Below are 23092 nucleotides of genomic sequence, written 5' to 3'. Positions count from 1 at the left end.
AACAGTAGCATTTGTATTTCGTCCCCTGTGATGCTCTTCCCTGGTAGCTAAGGGCATTCTTTTCAGCTTCAGTTATGTGTATCTTCATTTGTTTCTCAGCCACCACTGTCTCTAACAAAAGGAGAACAAACTAGTATGTGCCACTGGTGTTTTAGCTTCTGTCATCCTTTATAACTCGAGGCAGAAGAGCATTGCATTGAAGTACCGGAGCTCAGGAATTTATATCCAGGGGAGAAGATGACAGGGACCAGGTAGCTTCTTCAGGATTGAGCTTTCATGAAAATAAATGCCTTGAAACGCTGGAGTTTTGCAAGGTCCTATTTTATGTCTCTCTCCACCCCTACTCTCCCCTAGCCTCATGTGAGTTACCACTCCAGCATGGCAGGGGTGGAAAGGAATTGCACCTTGCTGTGGCACCGATGGTCCCCTCCTTTTCCACTCTTTGTACAATGTTATGTTATCCTGTGCAAAGCATCTGTGCAGGACACTCCAAGGAAAGCATTTTCCATTCTTACAAGGCATGCACCTGATACTCTGTCAGCTCCCCTTCTTCAAAGGCTGTCCCACAGTGAAGCCAGTAGTGTTCTGCTACAATTCCACTTGCATTCCTTGGCTCTTCCAGCTGGAGCAGTAACACAGGGTGTGAATTCCAAGGGTGAGCTCTCCAGCTGTGTTGTTGCTGAGTGGACACAGACTGCAGTGACTGAAGAACATTGCCAGAGACAGAGGTGTTGTATCTCAGTCCCCCTCCCTTCCCAATCCTCACCCAGGTAAAATTCATCCAGCAAACCAGTAATGGGAAAAAAAAAAAGTGTATTAAAATATTCACAAGATTACAATACAAAACATGGAAGTCCATTCAAGAAAAAATATCCAAGATAACTGTTTCCAGATGAGTCTGTAAAAGCAAAAGCACTAACAGTTGGTACACTGGTTCTTCAAGTAATCAGGCCATGCAATGCATATCTAGCTCCCTCACACAGATTATACACCTGTCTTACAGGTGTTTGTTTTCTTGCACACCTCCAGGACAGAGGTTCACAAAGACAAGTACCCGTGTACTCTGTTTTCAATCACATTTACCACGTAAGAACAGCTGGCATTGCAGGGAGACAGAAGACATTGCACAGCACACTGATCTCCAAAGGCATGGAACTTAGATTTTAGAGTGCAAAAATACCTGTAAATGAAAGGGCTTATTAGCTTTAGGGCAGTGAAGAGAAGGGAAAGAGAAGCCTCAAGAAGAGTATAATTGCTGAGCGTAGTTAATATGATTTTGTAGTGTCCCATATAAAAATGTCACCTAAATACTAGAACAGCCCAGAAGTCTTACCCATCTTCTCCACTTTGGTGGTTTTAAAGAGAAAATATTTCCATCACCTATTATACAATAAGAGCATTTGAGGTCCCAGGCAGATACATTAGTAATGCAAAATTCCAAGACAAGATTTCAATACAGATTGAAGGTGTTTTGGTTACAAATCCATCAGTCTGTGCCTGACCTCAGTGAATCCACTCTAAGGCGATGCAGCTCCTAAGTTGCACATACACATTTACTGCAGTTACAGATGGTTACCTAAACAGTTCTCACAGGTTTAAAAAGTTTAAAAACCTAATTACAGCTCTTCTAGTCACAAACTGAAATATCACTAAAGCTTTGAGAGAAAACAAAACCCTGCAGGTCTCTGGTTGTAAATGACACATCAGACAATGAGTTACAGGGACGTACTTGCCACCCTGTTATGGCTCTTAATGCCACCTCGTGAACATGGTGACCATCTTCCCCACAGAACAACTGCTGAAGTCAGAAGGGGCAGTGGAAATCTGATGTACTGAGTACAGCTATCAAATTACTTCCATTGGTACCTTACGATTATTTGTAATCCTTCTCCTGAAACTCATTTATGGTACTCAAAAATAAAGAAGATTTCAGATTGATCCCAGTTTTGTTTGCATGATGAATAAAAGAGAATTCATTGCAAGTCTTTTCCATCACACAGACCTTCCCCAGGTCCACTATCCAGGACCAATGACCCACCTAGTTTTACTCCTCGAGGCTGCTGCCTCAAGAGAGGCACCTACTCCTCTGCTGGGCTGCTGCAAGCTTGGCATGCAGCACTTCTTTTTAAAATAGATGGTCCTAAAAAGAGCTGGCAGCAGTCCTACAGCAGGACAAGGGCAATGCCCTTCATGCTCCTCAAAGTTCAGGCTGTTCTTTTTAACCTGCAAGGAGCAGCAGAGCAAGCAGAGCTAAACTTCTGGCCACCACAACGTCAGGATATGATGACCTTGTTTGACTTTAACCTCTGTTTGCTCTACCCATCAAGGAAGTAGAAGTCCTCTGTCTCCTGTGACTTTACTAAGTGAGCCAACTCACCCTCAGTCCCGTTCACCAGCACAGGTTATCATATCATTAAACGAGATAAGATAACCTGATGGACAGAAAGTTCACAAGTGTTGTCTCACAATGCTTGAAGTCCTTTTGACTTCAATCTGTTACTTAATAGCTACATTGTTCACATTTTCATGACAAAAAAAAAATTGAACAGCCCTACCACTGGAGAGGGATTCAGGCTGATTTCTGCCATTCCTGGGGGAAGAGTACTTTGTTTCTTTCTAAAAAGATGTTCAGCATTTTTTAAAAATACTTCAAAGCTCATTCTGCCTTCACAAAGAGGACCCAAGCAGCCTTGCAAGGTGCCTCCTCAGTCTAGGCAATATCTATGTACCCGTAGCCAGACAAAAGCCATGCAAGGAGGTGTCTCCTTACATCAGTCAGCATTAGCCAGATCAGTGTTTCTCCTAAAGTCAGCACCAGATCAGCACGTCTCCCAAAGTTAGCACCAGATTAGTGTGATTCCTAAAGTTAGCACCACATCAGAATTGTGCTCAGATTCTCCAGTATATTCCAGCAGGAAAAGAAACAAACATTAGTAGCAGAATTCAGAGGCAAGGCCAGCCCCATCTTCTCATAGCAGCAAGTTTTTGATCACTACATTCATCGCAATTCTCCCTCTTACTCGAAAATACTTTCTTGGGGAGAAAGATGGTGATGTACAGACATGAATGCAGGTAGATCAAAATCAAGGTTCTCCATCAACCACATCAAAAGCATTAGTTTATTATTAAGTGTAAAACAAATGTTGGGAAGTAATAGCCTGGTAGTTAAGGAAAGCAGCAGCAGCAGGATTCATTCTGCTCCTAATCACAGAACCACAATATGCTGAGTTGGAAGGGACCCACCAGGACCATCAAGTCCAATTCCTAGTCCTGCACAGGACCATCCCCAAGAGTCATGTGCCTGATAGTGTTGTCCAAAACTTCTTGAACTCTATCAGGCTTGGTGCTGTGACCACTTCTCTGGGGAGCCTGTTCCAGTGTACCCAACCTCCCTCTGGGCAAAGAACCTTTTTCTAACATCCAACCTAAATCTCCCCCAGCTCAGCTTCACACCCTTTCCTCGAGTCCTGTCACTGGTCACAAGATGAAGAGATCAGCTCCTGCCTCTCCTCTTCCCCTCCCAAGGAAGTTGTAACTGCAGTGAGGTCTCCCCTCAGCCTCCTCTTCTCCAGGATGATCACGCCAAGTGCCCTCAGCTGCTCCTCACACGGCTTCTCCTCCAGACCCTTCCCCATCCTTGTTGCCCTCCTCTGGATGCTCTCTAATGGCTTAATATCTTTCTTATACTGTGACACCCCAAACTGCCGCAATATTGCAGGTGAGGTTGCCCCAGCTCAGAGCAGAGTGGGACGATCCCCTCCCTGGCCCGGCCAGCGATGCTTTGCCTGATGCCCCCCCAGGATAGGGTTTGCCCTCCTGGCTGCCAGGGCACTGCTGACTCAGGGCCAACTGGCCACCCACCAGGACCCCCAGGGCCCTTTCCGTGGCACTCCTTTCCAGCATCTCATTCCCCAGTCTGTCCGTGCATCCAGGGCAGCCCCATCCCAGGTGCAGAATCCAGCACCTGAGGAGATCATACAGAAGCACAGAATGGTTTGGGTTGGAAGGGACCTTAAGGACCATCTTGTTCCAACACCCCTGCCATGGGCAGGGACACCTTCCACTAGACCAGGTTGCTCAGAGCTGCATCCAACCTGGCCCTGAACACTTCCAGGGACGGGACAGCCACAACTTCTCTGGGCAGCCTGTGCCAGGGCGTCTCCACCTTCTGAGTAAAGAATTTGCTGGCTACAGTCACCAATGTGAGTACTGCAGCAACCAAGAACAGTGCTTTGGCACACAACAGATACTGGACGGTATCAACAGATGGAAGCTTGAGTTGGCAAACTGCCCCTGAGTGCATCTGGGACAAGTAGGTCCCACTCCATCAGCTTCCAGCACTGGGAAGAAGCATCATAGCCCATCATGTGGAGTCTTGCTAAACCCCCTGTTTAATCCTCAAAGTAGAAAATGATATTTAAAGGCCTTCTGTGGAGAAGAAATTTGTTCATTTTTCATCTTGTATGCATTACTGCCAAAAAATAAAATGCTACATACTTTTCAGAGCTGCAATGGTTAGTGAGCCACAGCACAGTGTCTCAGCTCCCAACAGGACTTGGCAAACATCTGAAAACTGATATCTTAAAAACATCTTGAAACACGTCCTTTCTTTGATATCAGCCAAGTCCCGTAACAAGGGTTACACAAATTCAGATATTGCAGGATTAGGAACTGACATCTAGCAGAATAAATTAATCCATGGTTTCCTTTTGAGCCTCAGCTTTAAGAAGCTGGTTCTGGCTTTGAGGACAATGTCTTAAAATCTAGGCAGTGCATGTATACAAAAATAAAGCTGTCAACTTCTAATAAAGGCAGGTGTTGTCAGAAAACCTGTGAAGGGATATAGTGTTGGTATGCCCAACTTTGTTGGGGAAAAAAAACCCCACTGTACAAAAACCAGCTATTAAAGTTCCACTGTTATAATCAAAGGATTATCTAATGTGGTTCTGAAAGGGTCTTCCACGGGCCTATAACTATTTCTCATTTACTTGGTGTTACATTAGGCTTGAGCTTGTTTGGAACAGATTGCCCAGAGATGCTGTAGAGTTTCCACCCATGGAGATACTCAGAGCTGGACACAGTGCTGGCCAACCTGCTCTGGCTGACCCTGCTTGAGGAGCAGGGGTTGGACTAGATGATCTCCAGAGGTCCCTTCCAACCTCAACCATTCTGTGACCGATTCCATGCAACAAGACAGAACTAGGAAATGGGTAAGAATCAGAGACAAGGCGTTATGAGAGACCAAACTGAAAATCATTTGCTGCCACAAAAAAAGGCCAAACGACACCACATTAGGATGTACAAAACAGAAATCCTTCTACCATATGTTACTCTGAGAAGATCTCTGCTGGAATGCCACTTCTAGCTCTGAGTACCAGATTTCAGGATACTGTGGATCAGCAGAAGAAAGATCCTCATCAGCAGAGATCCTTAACAATCTAGGAGGAGTTTAACCTAGAAACAAAAAGCTGGGGAACTATACTCAAGCAGTAGACTTGCAGAGATGAAGGAAATAAACTGCCCTTCCGCATCCTCTGTGCAAATATAGGTTACACCAAAAAAAACCACACATCAAAAAAACCCCAAAGAGCCCTAGACATTCTCCAGAGGTCATTCAGCATCCACTACAGGCTTTTAAGAACAGATAAAGCCCCTCTAAGGAGGTGACAGTGGTATAACGGAGCCATGGGAGAAGTAAGGGAGTACTACAGCTTCCAGATCCTTTGGAGCCCTTTTTCACACTTACATGAAATGACACAGCTTTGAGGAAGAAACATTTCACTGAAAGGTTCAACAGAGTCTGAGGTAACCACCTACAGCTACAGCTTCCTATGCCTTTAACTCACTATCTCCTTAGTGTTCACAAAATTCATTCATACCATTCCACAAAATTCATTAGATCAACACTATCCCTGCACCTCAAAGGACTAATCTTGAATAGCTGGGCTCATAGAGAAGTAAACAGTTCTGTGACCTGTGTTACACAGGTCAGGTAGGCCTAAAGATTTCCTTCACTTACACTGCTAAGACATACATTTCTGACAGCTAGGAGTCACAATTTGGCTTACAAGACCAAGTGAGAGGGTCTAGTTTACATGAGAAGGCAGCTTTTACCGAGAATCTGACCAAAGAAAGATAAATACCCTGTATACATAAGGAATTCAGTGGATATAAAGAAGATGTCTTCTTTATATTCATCTCAACAAAAGAAGGCCTTATAAGCAAAAAAAAAAAAAAGAAAAAAAAAAAAAGAGAATCTCCAGGTCAATCTAGAATCTTCAGGCATCTTCCAGTTTCTCCATTAATAATCAAGATAAAAATATTTAAAAATCGTGATGTGAGTTTTCACTTTCTCTCTCGTCACACATGATACAAAAAAGAATATCAGCGATTTATAAGCAAAAATTCTTACCGCATTTCAACATGCAACATTGGTCTCACTTCTGTACGATTAAATAGACTATTTACACACAATACATATATATCTTTCCCTCTGTATGCACATGCATTGGTCCTAGCCTAGGCATCAAAGGCCACATGTGAGTTCTCTGGGTCAAATCTTGTTCAAGCAATTCCAGTCTGAGTGTGTGTTCTCCTTTGGACAGCTTAGGATCTCATCTCAGTTCTTCCGGATGTCGGCGTAGACCACGGACTCTGACTTGTTGATCTTGTCGCTGTGCTGTCCCCCGGAGTGATCTAACTGCGCGTAAATGACTGGGCCCTGGGGACACAACAGAGAGGAGCCATCAGGACTTCTCAGAACAGGCAGCACATCTGCAGCAAGATGAAAGCCAAAGCGAGACCACGGAGCTTTAATGACTGCGAACGGCACTTGGAAGCAGGTGGAATGAACCCTGGCCTACGAATGAGCTCTAGTCTGCCACCTTTCTGCTCTCGGGAGCAATGCCAACAGCGCCCTTTCCTCCCTCTGAGACTTCTTCCTTCCCATAAAAAGCAAAATCTAGAATCCTTTGCTCCGAAATGCAGCAATTCTTACGTGTTATGGAGTAAAGACACGTGGTTTAGTCAGATGCACGTCAGATTTGTTATTGTTCAGGAGGATCTGTACTACAGATTTATCAGTCCACAGCAGAGGGTATACTTCTCCTTCTGCCACTCACTTCCTGTAAATTCCAGCACCCCTAGACCACTTGGATAATAAGGGAGGGAACAAACCTGCAGCCCCCCTGTGACATGGGTCACTGCCCAAACAAGTGATGGAATCAAGACTTACACAGCAGTGTAGTACAGAAAGTACTGCAATGGTGCAGCAGTACAGAATCCTTACCTGACTTCTGAACCAGCCCAAGCTCTGCACAGCTCCATAAACACCCTGGGCAGGCACGGCCACACACCTTTGTTACCTCTGCTGGGGTGCTGAGGGACATTACCAGCACTGTCCTTCAGCTGAGCAAACGTGCCTGCACCTTCCCAAAACACCACGTCCTCCAAAACAGCCCACAGGAGAGAAAACTGCAGCTATTGGAGACAGGACTGGAGCCTACATAGAACAGGTGCCCAACAAGACAGGTGGGACCTCTACGGCCAGGTCTGACCTGCAGCTCCCACACTGCACCCCTCAGCTGACACAAGCACAGAGCACAAGGCTGGGACCACCTCACACCCCCCTGCAGGAGGGAAAGGGACTGTGTCCTGTTTGGGGGTGAGTGGGGGGAATTACAGAGAGCTTTTAGTTTGGTTGTGGCTTTTTTAGCAGGTTTTCCTTCAAAACGTTTCATCCAATTAACTGTTTCAGTTTCCCTCATGTTCCAGGAAGAAGGAGCCTTCACAGGCACTTCTCCTACTCCATTCTTGCCAATACTTTTGGAATCCTGGCAAATTAGGAAACACTTCTACAGAACTGACCCAGAAATCCTTCCATCTATCTCCCAAACCAATCAGGAGCCAGAGATGAAAAGAGACCTTCTGTACAGAAAATTAAGCCCTTAAAGGACCGTAAAGTACCTTCCTGCACAGCTGTTTTCCCCCCAGCACAGTGGCAAAGCACACACCTGATAAATACCTTGTTCTCTTTCAGAAGTAATTTAAATCCACATTTTTCTTCCTTCTGGGTAAGGTATTTCCAAGGTGATAAAAGAGCAGAAGACAGACAGAAGGGGAAAAACTTGCAAGTGGATAAAAAACACTGAATATAAACAGCAGACTGAGAAAATGAAGGGAAAAAAAAGGACACTGGTGTCTTAGAAAATCCTGGATTTTAAATCTCAATATAGTAATTTTTTTCCTTTTTCTGCTATTTGCTTTCATGTTGTTCTGGTCTCCAACACTGTACCAGGATTACATTACTGATTCCAATCAGAGTGCACTAGCTACATAAACTTGAAGGCAAAGTAACCTTAAAGTTTATTTGCAAGCAATTTTGGAAGTCTCATCTGCCTGAAGCCAGAGGTAGGATAAATTCAGCTCAAGGGCACTTTCTGTCAGTTAAAAAAAAATAAAATTAATAAATCTATAACTGCATAAAGCAATCATTATGACTCTCCAAGTTTTGTTCAAGTAATTCTGATGGATCAATTTTCTACCATGGAAGTTCACTCTGGACCAGTTATCACTACTCTGACCTAACTGATCCTGTCCCCTCAGGATCAGTTATCACTATTCTTGGTTTATGCCATTTCAATACAGCTATTCTGCTGCAACCAGAATGTTAGGTGGTGGTGGAGGGACTGACTGGCCTGATCACCCGACCCAAACCAAGCTACCACTGTCTCAGTATGTTCACTGTCAGCCACCTAAGTAAGTGGTAGGTTAGCTAACAAAGGGCAAAGGAGGACCAAGGATTTATTACAATGCTCCATCTATTTAATTTGCTGTCAGTTGATTTTCTAGCTGACTACAATCAACTAATTCAGGGCCACTTAAAAAAAAAAGTCTAAACAATTCAGAACTTTCATCTAATCCCAAATAAGCTCATCCTGACTCTTCAGAATCAGAAGACAGACTAGCACTGCTACACAAAACCAGCATTTCCCAGAACCTTGCAATTTTTCCATTTAGAACTGAAGGGAAAAGAACAGCAGGAGTACCTGCTAAGGGTTTGTCAGCTGTCATGAATTGCAAGTTACAGCAAAGAAAAAGGAATTACAAAGCTAGACCATCATGGTCTAACAGGAGACTACAGTATTTTCAAATTCTCTAGATTCTGAAACCTGTTCCAACTACCACAGATTCCAGCTCCAGGAAAGTTATCTGAAATTTAAATCAAGATTCCTGGCACTATGAACTGCTCCTTCTCGGGGTCGTGAGAACCAGTTTAAAGCCTGGAACAGAGCTCAAACACAGCCTGTTCAGATCTATCTTAAACCAGAAAGAGTAAAGCCAGAGATCTGCACTTCTGTAGCAGATGTTAATGCAGCTTCAGTGCTCTCCAATTCTACACTGAGAGACCTCCCTGCTCAGGAACCTCTGCACCAACCTGCTCTGTACATCAGAAGAGCCTTCTGTGGACATCACTCTTGAGCATCAGTGTCCTTCAGCCTGCCCAGAAGTGAACACTCAGCTCCTTGCAAAGCACAAAGACAAGTGACAGCCACCTTGGAGTTTGGCATATTTTGGGACAATCTGCCCTCCCATTTGACTGCTGTAACCCAGTTTACTAAACGAGGACATCCACGTGGGAAATATGTGTAATTCTGGCCTTCAAGTAATAGTCATGGTAGGACAGGAGTCACCACAGAGTGATGGCACGGACAAGAAACACCACACACAAATGTGACAGGACAGAACGTACCTGAGGAGAAGGAAGGCACAGTGAAAACAAGTGGAGCTGATTTAATCAGCTGAGCACTCACAGAATCAGATTTTCACACTTTCAGCACTCTGGGGCACTCCAAAAAGCAAGGTCCACACCTGATTAACTCGCACTCAAAACACACAGAGAAAATGCAGCCTCAGTGCACTTTCAGCTGAGAAGTGATGTGGACAAATACTCCACCACTGATACTTAAACTGACACATAAATAAAAAAAAAGAATAAACTTAATTTAATAAATTTAAATGCCACTCTTTAAGAGACCTCTGTCGCTGTTTTTAACTTGCAGAGGCAGCGGTTGTGTATTTGTATTCACAGCTCTTTTCCAGCACAAAGCATTCAGTCACTTCCTACACATCCCACCAAGTGAAAGGCTACAAGGAAGACCACAGGCCTTTGCTGTTTGACCACAGCACTGACTGTGGGAACCACTGGTGTAAAACTGCCAGGCATTCCAAGAGACAAGAGTGTGCCTGAATCAGCAAGCAGCTTCTGGGAACTCCAGGAATCTGGATATCTGCATTTCACCTACACAACACCTCAAAAGCTTGGATACTGCAACTAATTTCTTGATTACCAAGAAATACTGGGTATTTCTTGGTAATATATATATATATATATATATATATATATGGTATACTATCACATATGTGATGCTAGATTTCAAATATGTTGATCTGACCCTTATAAAAATAATCAACAAAACAATGGCTAGAAGTTAAAAATATAAGTGAAATATAGAAATGCAACTGAAATTTAGTTTTCTCACTGATTTAAACATTCTGTTCAAAATCTGATCTACCCTGATTTCATTGTGGATGTTTTTAAAGAAAAGTACATTTGTTTGTTTGTTCTGTAAAATGGGGCAAACGTTTAACAGAAGGCAGAGGAACCACTTGCTGCTACAAATGTTTGCCAAGAAAAGAAAATCCAGACAAAACTCTTTTTTGCCTAAGAGATTAAAAATGTAAAAATCTGAAGGAAACAAAAGCCATTTGCAGTATTTTTCCTTTGAGATCAGCAGTGTTCACACTCTGAGTTTTCCTTTAGGAACTTACCTGCAGGAAGACCCTGGAGGGCCCTCTTAAGGAATAAGCAGACCAGGGTAACTACAGAAGGGCAAAAGCTCACTGATCCTGAGTTATCTTTACACAGTTTAGATTTACTCTGACATGTTCCTTCCAGTACATTGAGACCCAGAACGCTGAGGACATGGGAACGTGAGGACACTGCAAGTTTTCACACCAAAACATTAAAGTCTTTTAACATGTAAGTGCAGAACAGCAAAACTCTTAATCCCTGTAGCTCTCAGGGCACTTCCATGTACTGCTTCATACCAGGACAGTAATTAGACAAAACATCTCGGCCTTGTGACCTAGGGACATCAACTCCAACACCTACTGCAACATAAATCCCACAAAACCTTTTTTTTTTTTTTTGGAAGGGGGAACAGCAGGAAGCACCTGTCTCACTCACCCATTCTAGAAGCTCCTCCCGTGAACTAGAAAAGACAAGCTTTATCTAGGCCTTATAAGCTGCTGCTACTAGACTCATTCCAGTCAAAATCTGAACTTATCTTTAAATCTTACAACTTGAGTATATAACCTCTGTGTTCAGAGAATAACTGATCTCCCAAGTCAGAAGGCAGTTTTGTGGGCCTGTGTGCTAAAACTCTGGAAATACTGCAAGGCCCAGAACAAAATGCATTTCAAAACCAAACCAGAAGCCCAACAGAGTAGGGACTTTGACTTTATCCAGCTCACCGGATAAAGCACATTTAGGTTTTTTTCCTGTAGTGTTAACACATGAACACACATCTCCATTGTTTTGTTGGGAAAAATTAGGAACCCAGGTATTAACTTTGACTTAGAAACCCACCAGTTCATACACTTTCTAAAAGGTGGTTAATCAAGAAAAAGTCCATTTTGAACTTAAATTCATTCAGGGTCTGTACCTCCACAGGAAAATTGCTGGGAATACATGAATCAAGAGGTAAGAAACAGCTTCCAAATTAGGAAATCGTGCACACTTTTAACAGGTAATCATACGTTGCATAGAATCCCTGTCTGACTCATGCCCTCTCCCCTCTAACTAATTTCCCATGCGATGTTAAGTCTGGATAAGAGACAGTTTTTTCCTTCAAAGTCAGCAGGACTTTGCCAACAGCAGCAAGCATGAAAAGTGGCACTTTCAAGCCCACATGAGTTGGGAGGTTCTGCAGAAGAGAGCTCTCAGCAGCACGAGCCATCTGCAAACTGGCCATCGCTGCTCAGTGTCTGCACCGCGCTGCCTCCTCGCCCTCTGAAGGGAGTACACACCACAGAGCACGAGAGAGGAAAATTCCTCCCCACTACAACCTCAAAAGACATTAGGCAGCTTTATGGGGTGATTACATATCTAGTAGACAATGCTGTCTTTTCACTGAACAGCTAGTCGTTGCCCACTCCTGATCCTTGCCAACCCTGCACTGCACTACAACCTGTGTATGCTGACGCACAAGACCACAACCATCTTTTCCTTATAATTTAGGATGAAAAGGGCATAAAACTCCATCCCAGCCAGTAGCAAAATGCTGATCTTCCAATTGCACTAAGCCTTCTGCAGAAGAGTCCACCAGTCCCAGCTTCCTGTCCACCCCTGGTTTGGAGCACACACTCTCACCCCCCAGCACTTTAACAGGTAGCACCTAACGCACGCATCCCACCCTGCCTTTATGTTTTCCATACCATGTTCCCCACGCTCTGGGAGGATCCTGCTCGGGGAAGCAGCAGGGAGCAGTTTACCTGGTGTGATCTGGCGGGCACGCTGTTTACCAGGCCCTCTGTGTCGGAGGGCGCCTTCTGCGGAGCCTGCTTAACCGGAGACATCAAGCTCTCAGAGGTACTGCAGCTGACGAGGTGGCAGAGCAGAGTTTGCACGACAATGTTCAAGAGGCAACACAAAAAACCCAAAAAAAAAAACAGAACAAAAAACAAAAAGACGAGTGATGGCAAGATGAGAGTGGCAGATCACGCCAAAGTAAAAGTGAACACAATGGATTCTAAAATAAACACACACGATTCTCCATCTCTCCCGAGGTATTTCTCTAACCTTCCTCCGAGTTTTATTAGTAAGCAACATGAAGGAGCAACTATTAACATAGGACAGCAGCTCCTCCAAAATCCCTGTTCCCTAGATACTCCCATTCAACCCAACCCATGTGTTTTCTTCTCTGGGGCTTCAGACTCAACTAACAGTGGTAAATGGCAATTATCTTCTAACTAGAAGTTAAACAGTCCTAGTTACTGAGTCAACTGTTATACCAGTGTTAGAGCCAACACTTGCAAGAGCCACCAGCTTTTCATATCAGCAAGGTACTTCCTACCAAACTCCACATTAGTTCCCTTGCTTTGCTTAGGCTGTGATCCCAAATTAATGCCGCCCACTCACAGCAGATATTCGTCTCTGGAGCAATCACCTCAAGAGTCCCACATGACATTTTAAGCTATGTGCCCTCATGGCTACCTGAATAATCAAGCAAATCTTGTTTTTCAAACAGAAGAACTGCCTTGTGGTGAGAACCAACAGCCCTAAAAGAAGGCTGCCAGTTTTCACTCTCTGATTGCTTCTTTCCATCTGCTTAAAGCAGGACTGAAAAGAAAGCAACCCTATGACAGAGAAAGGAATATCGCAGATCTAAGCACAGGAGCAAATGCCCTGAAAGTCAGCAGCTTCTGGGCAATGCAGTAATGGGTCTCTCAGTGCTAGATCTACCTCCTTGTACCAAAGCACCCAGGAAAGCAAACCAGCCATCTCCTTGGCAGCAGACATGGGAGCTCCCTTTGCTACCACAACCCTCTGACCACTGGGCCTCCTTTTTCCTCAATCTTCATAGACAGATAATCTATAAAGTAAGTACAGAAGCAAACAAACGACGACAGTGACATTAAGCAGACCACATCCTCACAGGGCAAGCATTTTTTACCCTTTGATAAGTCTAACCATAGCAGACTTAGCTCCTCATACATGCAGCAGTTAAGAATTTAAAAAAAAAAATACTGCCCCAGCCATCATGGAAGGGGTTTCTACTGTACTAGAGACAATGCAGCCCTTCTGTTACTAAAATTATGTATCACTCACTGTTTTAGCCACAAAATTCCTCAGATCTACACTATCTAAATGTTATCACTCAGGTTTAAGCAACTAATGTACTTAGATCCCTCCAAGTTTTCAAACACCCAAGCTGTCTGAGACAGAGGAACACTGTCAGGGAATTTACTTTTATTTTGAAACAGAAAGGGCTCTGAATTTTCTGTGCTTTAGTCAATGCACTGGCGAGTTCACTGTTGGAAGAGATGGAGGGACACCATCTGGGCTAAACAGCAAACTCCACCCCAGTTAGACATGAGACAATGAAACCCAAGCACCCAGTGAAATGCATCATCCCTTTGCCAACAGATTCCAGCACAAATTACAGTGAAGTTATGTTAGTGGAGAGCTAGCTGGTTAGTCAGCAAAGGAAGAGGAAACGTGTACACACACACAGGTATTAACAGCAACCACCAACTTGATTAGTTACCATGGTGTCTAGTGGGACTGGAAGAGAAGACCCAGCCCTGTTACATTCCCAATCTGGCGTCTATATCAGGATCTCTGTAAGGAGAGGAAGGTAAGCAGGATCCGATCCCAGCACACCAAGGCAGAAAGAAAAAAAAACAAAACAAAACAAAAGAAACACCAAAGTCAGAGCATGAATGGAGACTGTGGCCATGCAGGGGTTCCAGATGCCGCGCAGGGCCCCAGCACACCTCGGTTCAAGGCAGAATGGTTATCTGGGAGTAAGTGCATCTCTCCACCACCACCACCACCACACACCGAGTTAGCATCGTAGAGAAGACAATCCATAAGTTTGGAAGGGGTCACAGCACAGCTGGTTTCTCTCTACACATCATGCAGAGCTGGCATGGTCAGTGAAAGCAGTATTTAAACTTCAGAGGTTACTTTCCCAAGAGAGCAGTTAAATCTACTACAAGAAATCACAGTGCATGAACTACTGCTCCAGGCTCGGCACCAGCGTGTGTCCTCCAGCAGGAAGACACTGGAGGGCAGGTCAGTGGGAAACAAGGCAAGCAGGCCACCTCAGGCACACTGCTGGTGCATGACACTGCAGGCTTCTTCTCAATTCTTAGGGGAAGGACACATGCAGAGAGGGAAAACCAGGCTTTCCACACAATTTTGAGCACACACAGCCGCCTTTGATGTATTTAGCCTTACCATTGGGCAATAGCCAACTCCCTTTCTCTAAGCTCTCCAACTGGGAAAAGGACAGGGCAAAGTTTAATTTGGAAATCCCCACAAGTTTATTTTTGGAGTTATTTTCTTTTATCCCAAGGGCAACCCAAAGGACCTGCAGCAAGCAGGAATATTTGTTGGGGAAAGAACAGAAGAAAGTTATAAGTTTGGGGTTTGTTTCTAAGACTCCATACATAATTTTCATTCTTTCTTATAGAAGCAAATTACCATCTAATTAGAGAGGAGAAAAAAGGAAGCACCTCCTCCACCAGTATCAAGCTTCATCACCACAGGACTCAAATCTGCCTTTGTTAGTTCTTGTTGTTTTTTCATATGCCCACGCAAAGAACTGTGCTTCACTTTGGGGTTACCCTCCTAACATTAAAAACCCTGCAGGGATGGGAACAGTTAACAAAAACCAGACAGTGAATGAGAACGGATGCAGAGTGGCTACTCCTTCCTTACTTTGAAGTCTGGTGATGAATGGGGTTTTGGCAAGTATACTCCAGGCTTAGGAGTCAGACTGAAAAATCCAGTCCTAGTCTCAACACAGAGCATTCCTTGAAAGTGTACATATGGCACTTTTCCTTTGCAGGTGGTAGGGAAAGTAGAGCTGGAGGGAAGGGGAACAGACCAGAGCTAGGGGATCTTGGATTAAATGTTCTTAGGGCATATATGCCTGTGGCTGGGGATCAACTTCAATATCTAGTGATTTTCAGGTGCAACTCCTGGTCAGTATGCCTTTTCAAGCACAGTACAAAGATAATTCATTAAAGGCAGATGATCAGTGCTCCACATGGCCATACCCTATCTGTAGCCATGGCTGCCAAGACTTGGCCGAAACAACTCCTACCCCCCTTCAAGCCCTCCCTCTGCTCCTGCTGCTGTTCCTCACATCACCCAAAGGTGAGGAGGGAGATCTCTTACCCAGAGTATCGTTTTTTAGAGTTGTTCTTTCTGATGACAAGACACACGACAATAGAGATGAGCGATGAGAGACCTGTAACCGTACCGATGGCTATCCCTGCCACCGTGGCAATGGGGAACGCAGGCAGGCTGTCTGGGGAGAGAAGGGAGAAAACATTCAACTCTTCTGCATTCCCTCATCAACAGAAGTGCAAACCACAAACGCTCTCGAGCTTGGATTCGTTTAGAGCGGGAGGCACTAATGTAACATCCAGAAACCACAACCTGCAGCCTGAGAGGTGGTGACAGCAGGCAGCCAGCAGAACAGCGTGTGGACAGAGCACGCACCGGGGGCATTCTCAGTGCCACCGTCCTTCAGAACTGCCTTTGTGTCGAACCAAGAAGTTTTACATGTCAGGGAACACAGCTGACAATGAGGACAACCCTGTCTCGTTTTGTATCTGAAGGGGTGTGGGGGGGAACTTACATCCATCTGCAAATTCCCACCAAGGTTAACAGGAAAAGGCAAGCACGCTTGAAAGCAGATTTGAACACAGTACGTTGCTAACCCACTGAAGGCTGGGTGTTCCCCAGGTAGCATGCAGCAGACAGCACAGTTCCTACCCATGATCACTCTTACTAGTGTTTTTACATGATTCTGGTGTCTCTAAATACAGCTCTTTACATTTTTATGGATGCATTTTTTTCCTTCTTGCGTCAGGATCACTGCACAATACCAGAAATATACGTAGAGGAATGCAGTATTGCTTTACTCACATTTTCCCTAATATTATTTTGAGGGAATGTAGGCCAAGAAAGAGCAGTCAGAAACAAAAGCCAATGAGAAGAGAATGAGTAGAAAAGACCTACAAGATAAAGAATACACACTACCATTATAGCTTCTCCCAGTAAGAAACAAAGTCCTCTCCTTCCCCCTGCACTGTGTTTAATGCAAGGAACATCTTAGGCCAGAGGGTTTCTTACAAGACTCCAAGCTGTACCAGCTACTTGTACCAAATACAAGTGAATCAGCAGAAGAGCCAACAGGTCTTCTTATACAGAAAAATCTGTCTCAGACTTTTCTCTCACCTTCATCTGGTTGTCACAGAACTGCTGAGGTTGGAAGGGACATCTTGAGATTGTCCAATCCAACCCCCCTGCTCAAGTGGGATCAGGTAGCTCAGTTTGCTCAACACTGCTCAGTTTGGAATTGACTGTCCCCAGGGATGGGAGACTCTTTGGGCAACCTACTCCAGTGTTCAGTCGCAGTGAAAATGTGGAGTTAAGCTCAGACAGAATTTCCTGTGTTTCAATTTACACTTATTGTCTCTTGTCCTGTCACCAAGCACCGCTGAAGAGCCCGGTTCAGTCTTCTTTAGATGCCATCAATGTACATAAACACTGGTGAGAGAATTCCCCTGAGCCTTTCTTCTCTTTTGCAGGCTAGATTACCCCTTCTTCTCTTTTGCAGCCTGGACAGCCCCATTTCTCTCCATTTCTCCTCGTATGAAAGGTGGTTCAGTCCCTTAATCATCTTAGTCATTCTTTGCCAGACTTGTTCCAGCAAGGACCACAGACCAGGTGTATTCAAGCCCTTCCCAGCCAGTCTGTAGTCTGTTGACCAAGCCCATTTTGACACACTTATGCAGAAGGGAGCAGAACCCTGAAGCAGGTGCATCATACTAAGAAAACAGGGCTTTCACTTAGTTCTGTTCTTTTGGGGTTCAGTGACTTTCAGAAGAGCTGCCTCAGTAAGAAATTACAGATGAAGACATGAGTGCCTGTCATGGTTTGAATCTTGTTTTCCCCCAGAGGCTAGAAAAGTGGTAGACCCCAAGGGGTGGAAACCCCTGTAAGTTTTGGAGTTCTGTCCAATGGGCGCTCCTGCAAAAATGTCAACATCCCACAAGCTCACCGGAAGAGATGAGTTGTAGTTTGGTGGTTGTTGGAGAGGTGGCCATGTTGTGAGCCACGAGGAAGGGGCTCGGAGCCCCTTCCAGGGGGCTTTGGCCTCCCAGCCCCCAGCGGGGGCCTGCGGGGACCTGGAACAGCATAAAGCTGGGCTAGGTGCCTGTAGTTATGCCGGGAGATGTTTTCTCCATGGGCACAGAGCAGCAGCCGGCACTGACCAGAGAAACGGTGGCAGAGAGCCAGAGATAAGGACCTGAACCGGGGGAGCAGCAGAAACAACATGCAGCACCAGAGAAGACTCCTGGAAGGAGAGCCGAGAAGAAGAGAGAGCCAGCAGCCTGAGAGACAGAGTTCTGGGGGTAAGACTGTACCAGCCCCCCAAAACTCCTTTGAGACCTCCGAGAAAGGAGGAGTAGATGGACTCCTATTTTAGAGGAGCCTTGGAGTATGCAGCACCAGAGAGAGAGAGGAGCTGAGAAGCTCAGAGCGTCCCGGAGCTGGACCGGGATGGCCAGAGGAATGTGGGGGGAGTTGACCTTGGTTCTCCCCCCCCTTGCACTGCTGCCACGGTGGCAGCCTGAGAGACAGGGCACAGAGGCCCTGCAAGGAGCTGAGTCTCCTGGAGATACCAGACCGTCACAAAGACCCCCGTGTCTTTGTGATATGACGTGGTGATACGACCTTGTCTGGGGTTACGAAGCCCACGGAAGACCCCTCGGTTGGAGGCGATGGGGCCGAGAGAGGCTTGGATACCTCCCTCGTGAGTGCTGGCAGAAAGCCAGCTATCAGCTGCTGCATGTGGAGAAGACAGACAGACTGCTGCCTCAGAAGATCCTGCTGCTTAAGGACTGGAAGGGATCTGTCCTTCTTTCCCTCCTGGACTTTTATTTGGAGGGGAGAAGAGATCTGATCCACTGTAAATACTATATGTCATGGTAGAGATAGTTGTGATCGTGTGTATAATGTGATGTGGTATTTATTTGTACAGTCATTGTAATATATTCCCTTTCCCCCACTTTGAGTCTGGTGTGTTTTGTCTGGAAAAACCCATCTCACATTAGGTTGAGATGTGGGAGGGGGGATGGAGCTAGGGAATTGGATTTTGGGGCTATCTCAAACCATGACAGTGCCACAACTTAAAAGAAGACATCCCTTCTTTTCAGAACCTTCAGCAGCCCAGAGATCCTTCTGCTATTAAGGAAGAAAGTCCTACAGATGGTAATATTTTTCAGGTGATTGTATTTGAGCCCCATGCAAAAATAAATTTATTTTGAGGCACATAAGAAGTAGGAGTCCCCTATTTTCTGTGCTTGTTCACCTTTCCAAAAGTGCAGGAATAACTGCCTGCAAAAGCATCAAAACAGACATGCATTTCTGTCAGCAGAGCAGCTGCTGCCTTGTACACCACAAAAGAAAACACACACACGTTTTCAGAGCAAGAAATCAAGTAACAATCCAAAACTAGGGAGCAGAGTGTTTGCTGGAAGAACAATGTTAAAATTTGATGGTGTTGTCACTTTGACTCAGGGGGGTTTCTGGTTTGTTGAGTCTGAGTGATGGACAGCAGTTACGTTCTGTTGACAGAGGTTATTAAGACCATATAAAAAAATGCAACTGTTTGCATGTGAAACTAGAGTATGGCTTTATTGCTTCTCAGAACATGGTCCAGCAGACTACAGAAGAGCTCACACAATTTTATGATCATTTAGTTCAGCTAAAGAATGTTTCGCCCCCATGTTTTTCCTATATTTTCCAGCATTCCAGTTACATGATTTCCTCATAAGTACTTCCAGAGCAGCCAATGACTTCATTATAACAGATACTCCCAGCTACATAACAGAACACCAGCTCTGAAAGCTAACATTTTAGTTAACAGCTCAACACAAACCAAAAATCCAGCCATCCAGAGAACACTTTCCACTAATTATCACTGTAATTTAAAGCAATTTCCATTTTCGCTGAAAGCGTGTTAGCATCAGTTTTATGAAACAGGCAGGAAAGGGAAGTTTCCCTTGCTCGTAAGTATAAAGATTTTCACACAATTCTCATTTTTAACCCCATGTGCTTTCAGATCAAAGATGAACAACCTCCAGGCAACACCAGCTGTCTCAAACACACTGTGAAGTAGTTGCCTTTTACAACTAGAGTTACGACCTATTTATTACAGGAGCAGTACTTTCAGCTGAAGTCAGAATGCAAGACAGCATTGCAGCTATAGCTTGAAAACCTGTTTTCACAGCCTTCTTAAGAATTCGAAGACAACTGTTGCAGCATTTTTCTCAGGATGAGAACTATTTTGAATGCAAGGTTTCCTCCACAATCGTTGTGATCTTCTTGTCCAGAGCCCCACCTATGGGGAAGCCAGTGTGCAAGTCTGTTGAAAAAATATCAGCTGAATTAGTGGACCTAAGTCAGCCTTCATTTGCTTAACCTGGGTTAAAATCTGAAGAGGCTTTGCCAAGAACAGCCTGACTTTGCTTTACTGCTTCTTCATGGTGACCATCTTCACTGTGAGAAAATAAACTGCCCCTGTTTTATATAGACTTCAAACTTCCAAGAAACAGAAAGTTCTAAGTGATGCTTGGACCTCCAGAGGTCCGTCCAACTCAAACTGCTGCATGAAGAGAAAAGTTAAATACAAAGAAACATGGAATGACCTCATGAGCAGGGGTACACACCTGCTATAGCAGCAGCATCATTCTGATTAGAGCATACACATAGGTATCTTCCCTAACATACTAAAATCTCATGAAACAGCTGCATCTGCACTGCCATTTGAGAATTCAGCACTTATTCTTGTCCTTATTCAATTACGAGTTTGGAAATCCAATCACTGCAAGAATCATTTCATTGCAGGAAGCATCTCACTTTGGCTGACCTCCAGCTTAGGCAGCACAATCAAATGTTTCGGATGATCAAGGGAAATAAAGAGCCAAATTGACACACAGAATCTAAGTGTTTGGACTGTGAGTGATGTTGCCAAATGCTAACCAGAAGCCTTATGTGGCTGCAAGCAGCCAGCCCTTGCCATTTATAAGGGTCACCACTGAAAGAACATCCCAGTAGAAGAGACTGAATGTACATCCAACACAAACACCCTTGCAGGGAAGACAGCAGCATTTCACTGTCAGTAGGTGCTTGGGCCAGATCTTTGGTGTTGTATTCCATTATATATACCAGAAGGGTTCCAAAGGAAAGAGTCTGCCACTTTGTCTCCTTGCTCCCCAGATTTCAAATGTCATCCTAGCCCTTAATGTAGTGAAATGCAGGAAATACTTTCATAGGACTTTGAAATGAGAGGATAGGTTTTCATCAAGGCTTCCACCAGCTTTTGCTAATAATTGTTCAAAGCATAGGAATTAACGGGTATAGAGGAAAAGTGTGTGACATTCAGTTTTTTAAACAGCTGACAGATATTCGGTTCAATCATTAGGACCTGGAAGAAGAGAATTAAAAGTATAATTGTTCCCTCCAGGCTACTCCCCCACCCCCAATAAAAGTGACACAGACAAGGGAGGGGGAAAATAAAATAAAATTAAAAAAAGGTGGGAAGGAAAAAAAACCATATAGGGTGAATACCTTTCTCCACAACTCTAACTCGGATTTCTCCTGGTTTGACAACAATGTCAGGTGGGTTCTTGACATCACAAATGTACGTGCCGTTGTCCCGGAACTGCATGTTTGATATAGTGATAGAAGCATCTTTCTTGTTAAGATCTCCAGCCCAAGTGATCCTGTCTTTAAATGGTATGTCCTTTCCAGGGTATGATTTTCCATTAGAGTAATAGAAAAACTGTAGTCAAGGAAAAGAGGATATAAGAACAATCCAGTTAGAGAGCTACCACGCTTCTCTCATTGTTACAGCATTCTCTCAAAACCATCTGAATGACACATATTTGAAAATTTTTTCCCTCCTCCTGCCTCACCACTTTAGTCTGGCTTGTTGCCTCTTGATCACATAATCATGCTATGGCTTATACCTCAACCCTACCAGCACAGCAGACCACAAGTTCCAGTTTTCTGTTGGTTTTGACTTGTTTTGTGGTTCGATTGTTTTGTTGTTTGGTTTTTTTTTTCCTGTTTTGAGGGACATAGAGTTTTGCACACGGGGGGGGGGGGGGGAGAAAAAGACTGGTAACCTGGGAATAATTAAAGGACAGAACAGTTCTGGAACATAGCCATCTATCTTTTAGGCACAGGAAACCGCCTGCATCCTCATAGGGAAAGGATACCAAGTTTCCTATCTCGTGTTTTGCTGTGTGTTACTTGCAACTAAAGCACAGCTAAATTAACATGCAACATCCTCCTTCCTTCTACCCCCCAAAAAGATCCCATGAGCAATGCAGAGCATATCTAGCTGTTTTCCAGAAACCTTCAAGTAACTAAATAGAACTGTTTCTGAGTTTTTTGATGAGTAAGTTGCACATTGGCCCTGCACAACCCAGACAAGACCAAAAATCCTTGAAGAATGAACCTGCGTAGTACAGTCTAGGGAGAAACTGCATGTGTCCTAACTATACCTGACCAAAATTGGAATTTACAGCAGTAGAAGTGCACAGACTTCTACAGGACACCTCTGCTTTCAAACACACGGGATCCCCTAAGAGAGGTCTACAGATTAGCATAAATCCAACAAACTGTCTCATGTGGAAGGAAGTCTGCTAGCACACAGTCATCTTTCAACATTTTGGAGGAACTGCATCAGTCTGCAGCTTTTCCAGCTGGATTATAACCTTTAGCACAGCAGCACTGCATTACCACCCCCCTGTGCACAGGGGAAGTCATCCGACCGGAAGTCTAGAAGGCAAGAGGTAGATTCCTCAGCTCTCTAGGTGTCCTCACCTGGGGGAGGAGAAATGACAAAGTAAAATATGTCCTGAAACACAGGCTAAGTGACTCAAGCCACTCCTTGCCTATGATTGAGTGATTTAACATGAGGCTTCTTTTGAAACCTAAAACTGACAGAATTTGACTGGTTGTGATTTCGAGCTGATTGTGAAACTCTGCTGTGATCAGATGTTTCGTTCACGCAGAGATGTCTCTATCCCTGGACATGTGTCAGGGGAAGGGGACAAGGAGGGGAAGCTCTTGGTCAAGTCAGCCTCACCACGTGGCCATAAGATTGCCAATGTGATTCTGAAGAGGGGCAGGACCATCCTCGCCAAGAGGAGCATGGACTTAGCTTAGACATGAGCTAATCATGAAACCAGTCTTTCAAATTAAAGCCCACCA

General features: G+C 44.5%; 1 protein-coding gene across 4 annotated transcripts in view; it reads right to left on the bottom strand.

The window, feature by feature from the left end:
* Positions 1 to 798: 798 nt before the first annotated feature.
* Positions 799 to 23092, bottom strand: part of MPZL1 (myelin protein zero like 1) — a 38597-nt gene continuing 16303 nt past the window's right edge. For all 4 annotated transcript variants that reach the window (XM_051780084.1, XM_051780082.1, XM_051780085.1 and 1 more), the window contains 4 exons: positions 21440 to 21653; positions 15971 to 16103; positions 12556 to 12661; positions 799 to 6721 (listed from right to left, as the gene is read on the bottom strand). In XM_051780084.1, coding sequence (XP_051636044.1) covers positions 6620 to 6721; positions 12556 to 12661; positions 15971 to 16103; positions 21440 to 21653 — 555 coding nt within the window. In that variant the 3' untranslated portion in view covers positions 799 to 6619. The remainder of the gene's footprint in view (positions 6722 to 12555; positions 12662 to 15970; positions 16104 to 21439; positions 21654 to 23092) is intronic.

The sequence above is a fragment of the Manacus candei genome, unplaced genomic scaffold (assembly GCF_025592945.1).
Source record: "Manacus candei isolate 608988 ecotype Guabito, Panama unplaced genomic scaffold, ASM2559294v1 h1tg000014l, whole genome shotgun sequence".
Taxonomy (NCBI): Eukaryota; Metazoa; Chordata; class Aves; order Passeriformes; family Pipridae; genus Manacus; species Manacus candei.
The sequence above is the reverse complement of the archived record's forward strand: the minus strand, read 5'-3'. Positions and strand labels throughout refer to the sequence as shown.